At 36.7% G+C, this 5531-nt stretch overlaps 1 protein-coding gene across 1 annotated transcript in view; it reads left to right on the forward strand.

Moving 5' to 3' along the window:
- The first annotated feature begins 1437 nt into the window (after nt 1-1437).
- The window catches only part of LOC115434463 (cytochrome P450 26B1-like), a 21543-nt gene continuing 17449 nt past the window's right edge, over nt 1438-5531 (forward strand). Inside the window, exons 1-2 of the mRNA XM_030156426.1 lie at nt 1438-1697; nt 4276-4672. Coding sequence (XP_030012286.1) covers nt 4466-4672 — 207 coding nt within the window. The 5' untranslated portion in view covers nt 1438-1697; nt 4276-4465. The remainder of the gene's footprint in view (nt 1698-4275; nt 4673-5531) is intronic.

Raw genomic sequence — 5531 nt, forward strand, 5'->3', positions numbered from 1 at the left:
GTTCTGTAACTTTAACCAGACTTGTTTGTTAATTGACAAATATCTTGAGTAATTACAGGAGGTTTCACAACAAAAATGCTGAATAAATGTATTTTTGTGAATGTAGAACATGTATAAGCACTGATAAACTGTCCAAATACAGTTTTTATCAGTGGATTGGACAACTGAGTCTCACTGAAAATTTTTTATATATATTTTTTTTTAGGTAATTTGATTGTTTTAATACATGTAAATATTCTTCATTAAACATTAAAAAGTTTTAAAAAATAAATTTAAAAAAAAAAATATATATATATATATATATATATATATATATATATATATATATATGCAAAATCTCATGTAAAGTTAGGGCAATATTCTGTATTTTAATTATGGAAAATTACCATATTTTTATGAGATGGTTATTTTCCGTTATTTTACAGTATTTTTTCAGCAACCCTGCTGCCGGAATATTAGTGTTTTTTTGTTTTTTTTTACAGTGTACTGTAAAAAAAAAATCATCCAGCTGTAAACATATTTACGGAGTAACATGTAGATTTAACATTTTAAACATGTAGATTTAACATTGGATTTAAATGGACTGCACTTATTTAGCACATTTTCTCCACCTTCGTGGTGTCCAAAGCCACCAGGTGCAACTGGGAACCATTTAGGCTTCAATGTCTTCCATGGACACTTTGGCATATGGGCAGTCGGAGGCAGGATTCGAACCAACAACCCTTTGGTTATTGGACGAGCCACTCTACCAACTCTACCAACCCATTAATTTACAAGATTAAAATGTTATATTGTTAAATGTTTACTTTTTATAACTTTTTTTATTAAAAAAAAAAGCAAATATGCTATTATTTCAACATTATGGTCTTGCAATTTATACAGATATACACAGAAATACATAATTTCTACATACAAATCTGGTTTTGTTCACATACTCTTCCTGTCAGAACTACAGCTATATTTGATTCAATTGTTAACACAAAAATCTTTTCAAATAAACAACTTTGCATTTTATTGTCACTTGCAGATTTTTTATGTTGCAATGTTACAACTTTTGGTGTTAATTCTACAGTCAGGAATAGAATAGAACATGTTCTATTCTATTCTATTCTATTCTATTCTATTCTATTCTATTCTAAATGGACCTCTCTCTCTCTCTCTCTCTCTCTCTCTCTCTCTCTCTCTCTCTCTCTCTCTCTCTCTCTCTCTCTCTCTCTCTGCTTTGGTGGAACCTTCTGTCTCTTCCCAGTCCAAACATTTTTAACCCTTTATTCGTCACCAGTCTGTTCTACAAAAACCCCAAACCTAAACTTCAGGTGATTGGCTACCTGTGAATGCCCCCCCCCCCCCCCCGTGTCTCCGCTCTGATCCAAACTATTTCCCCGTTTGTGTTTTTTTTTTTTTTCTCCAAACTTTTGCCCCTGTCTTTTTCTTTTTTTTTCCTCCGTTGCTCTTGTGGTTCTCTCTCTTCCCTCCGCTGCCGTCAATGAACGCTCGGAGCCTCTTTAACATATTCAGACCCACGTCATCCAGCAGAAGGTGGATCATGCGTCAACCTTTTCTATAAATGCGCTCGCAGTCCGCGCGCCGTGGAGGAACAGACCCCAGCAGTCTGAGGACACAAGGACACTGGTTTAAAGAGAGGAGAACAGACAGAAGGAGGAGTGTGCATCACTGCAGAAAGAAAGTGACCTGAGGTAAGTCCAAAAAAAAACCCAAACCTTTTTTGGTAAAATATCTGTATTAAAAACCTCTTTCGTGACTTTTCCAGGACTTTTACGCGCCTGTTGATCCGAATCCTCTGTATTTAAATGCGCTCTTTATTCGAACTTTTCTTTAATTTATTGCCATTGCTCAATAAAGTGCAGGCCCTGGGGGGTGGTGCACGGCTGGCTGAGCCCCCTCAACTGTACCTATAAAGGCGCACAAACCTAATAGACAAGCCGGCGCATGTAAACCTGTAAAACTATTTGGAATAGTTGACAGCTTTTCTGCTCATTTTCAAGCGGCGGAGGAATGAAGGGGAGTTTCCTGAGCAGGAGAAAGAAAGAAAGGACGAGCACGAGTTGTTTTTTGTTTTTGTTTTTTTTCATGCAGTTTTATCAGAGGAAAAAATGTGAAAAGTGTGCAGGCGCATCCATCCGGTCTGAGGACGGAGCTGATGTGGGTCTGCCAAAGAAAAATCCCATTTGTTCGAAGTGTTTTCAGATTAGAGTAAGTGTTTAGAGCAAGAACTGCAAAAGAAGAGTTTTAGAAAATAGTCCAAGTTATCCCAGAAGAGGCTGCATCATGACTGCGTTTTTCTGAAGGAATCAGGTGGAACGGACTCAGGCAAATGGTAATAATATCTAATATTATCTAATATTATCTAATATTATCTAATATTATCCAAAACAGTTTCAGTCTGTATCGCAGTGGTTTCCAACGTTTTTTGTCTCATGGCTCCATATTAACCCTTTCATGCACAATGGTCACTACAGTGGACAGTTATTCTCCAGCTGTTCTCTTGTATATTCATGGATTTTGTAGTTTTAGTTCCATATCAGCCGACACAGTGGACACTTATGCACCATCCCATACACTGCAACTGATAACATTACTGTAACTTTGCTGTTCTAGATAAACCTGATCTAACATGTTTGAGTGTAAATCAGTTGCTTGGTATTGTTATTAGACTGTAATGAACAAAAAGTTTTTTTTTTTTTTTTTTTTTTTTTTTTTTTTTTTGCATATTATCTCCATGAAGTGAGTAATGACTAGTATTAGAGTATGATAAAATGTGAGAGAAGATCAGATTAGCAGCATTAGAATGTTTTTATTTCATAGATTTCACACGGAATACCAGTAAATGTACATGTTTCTTTTCTTCAAAAATTAAACACATGGTGTCCAGCTTAGTGGACATTTTTGCAACTCCATGAAAAATAGCTTCATAGAAAAATTCAATTGCATTGTTTTATTTTAATGCCCAAAGAGGAATAAAAACAATCAGGAAAAAAATCATGACTAATGTTCTCATAATTCATGCATGAAAGGATTAAATCAATTGATAACTTTTATTAAGGTTTTTTTTTTTTTTTTTTTTTTGCATATTATCTCCTTGAACTTAGAAATAATTAGTATTAGTATGTGTTAAAATGTGAGAGAAAACATCAGATTAGCTGAATGAAAACTTATTTATTTCGTAGTTTTCACATAGTGTATCACTTTTCTGATGATCTTTGTGTCAAAAATTAAATGCTTGGTGTCCAGCTGAGTGGACCTTTTTGTAATTCCAGGAAAAATAGGTTCATTAAAAAAAATTTCAATTGGTTTTTTTTTTTTTTTTTCATGCTTAAAGAGGAATAAAAATACTCCAGAAAAAAAATCTTGACTAAGGTTCTCATAATTCATGCATGAAAGGGTTAACATCACAAGTTTCTGGCGGCCCCAGACATTCAAAACAGAGACTTTTTTTTTTTTTTTAATTAGTTTGTTTTTGATCATGTGATAGTTTGCTATACTATGTTGCAAATAAACATTAATTTTAGAGGACATTTAGTCTATATAATGTATATTATTATGGACGGAGGCAGTAAAGCCAGGTGTAGATTACTGCACAAAGGACAAAGGGAGAATTTTATTGTCCTTGGTCAGGATATGTACACCAGATGGAGGATATGTACTCCATATAACTTTACATATATTCCATATTTCATATAATACAGACTAATTCAAACAATCTTACATGAAATATGGAATATATGTAAAGTTACATGGAGTGCATATCCTCCATCTGGTGTACATATCCTGACCAACGACAATAAAATTCTCCCTTTGTCCTTTGTGCAGTAATCTACACCTGGCTTTACTGCCTCCGTCCATAATGATATACATTATATAGACTAAATGTCATCTGAAATTAACGTTTATTTGCACTTGCCATTCCAACAGTCAGTCCAGCTGTGATTTCCAAGGCTGACAATTAATACTGAACAAACAAGAACTCAAAGTATGAATTATGAAAGAGCTGCAGCATCTGAAACTGACCACAATGAACATTTGACAGATAAACAGAACCACAGTGCTGCAGTTTCACAACCACAGTTTGTCTTTTATAGATTGGGATTGTCTCTGTCAACTCTCCATATATTTTTACCCACATTAGGTCCCGAACCCAAGGCTGAAAAACACTGCTGTATGGGCTCTGCGCCACTGGCCGCTTGGTTCCATCATTTCACATAACTTTTGTCCACTTTTATATACTTTTTTTTATTGTTGTTTTGTATGGAACAGACCCAGTGTGAAACAAAGCACCTTGTCTTTGGAGAAAAGCGCACAGAGGAGGAGGAAAAACGCACTGAGGTCGGACTGGGGTGGAAGACCTGCGCACCCGCCGTCGGACACTGTTTGGACAGACGCGCCATCCTTTTTACGCACGGGACCACAGGTGGATGCTGGGAAGCGGACCGGCTCGGAGGAGGAGATGTTCCCCCTGGCCCAGTTCGGTGTGCTGTCGGCCCTGGCCACGGCGCTCACCTCGGTCCTGTCCGCGGTCCTGCTGCTGGCGCTCACCCGGCAGCTGTGGAGCCTCCGCTGGAGTCTGACCCGGGACAAAGACAGCAGCCTGCCCCTGCCCAAGGGCTCCATGGGCTGGCCTCTGGTCGGAGAGACCTTCCACTGGCTCTTCCAGGTGAGGCGCAAACACAAAGGCCCCTTCAGTTTGAACAGGGCTGTCAAACTCATGTTAGTTCAGTTCCACATTCAGCTCAGTCTGATCTGCAGTGGACCCAACCAGGCAAATAATAACAGAAAAACAGAGAAATAATGAGAAATAATGTCAACTCCAAACTTGTCTCTACATTTTACAGTGAAAAAAGTCAAATTAAACAATGAAAATGTTAACATCCGCAAACTATCCTTTCAAACAATGTGAGTAACTTCAACAAACTGAAAGAATAAGTGTAATTTTAACAATATTCTGCCTCAGTTTATCATTTCCACATGTTCATTCTAACGTACAGATCACAGTGGATCTACAAATACACATAACATTTAGTATCGGGCAGAATATTGTTAAAATTGCACTTATTTTTCTTAAGACATTTCAGGTATTTCACATTTGTTCAAATTATTCACATTTTTTGTGAAATTATACTTTGTTTTAGTGTAAATACATGAAAATATTTACATTTACAAAGAGACAAATGTGGAGATTATTATGATTGAACTTGACTGTCTGACCCACTGGAGAGTGAAACATGCATGTGGAACCTGAACTAAAATGACTGTTAATTTCTTAATATCTATTTTTGCATTTCATAAATTCATCCCAAGGGCCGGACTGGACCCTTTGGCGGGCCAGATTTGGCCCCTGGGCCGCATGTTTGCCACCTGTGCCTTTTAACAACACTGTAAAAAAAAAAAAAAAAAAAAATCCTGTTGTTTTTACAGAAAAAAAATTGGCAGCTGGGGTTTCCAGAACAATACTGTAAAAAACACATCCAACTGTAAGCATATTTACGGAGTAACATGTAGATTTAACATTTTAA

The sequence above is a fragment of the Sphaeramia orbicularis genome, chromosome 15 (genome assembly GCF_902148855.1).
Source record: "Sphaeramia orbicularis chromosome 15, fSphaOr1.1, whole genome shotgun sequence".
NCBI lineage: Eukaryota > Metazoa > Chordata > Actinopteri > Kurtiformes > Apogonidae > Sphaeramia > Sphaeramia orbicularis.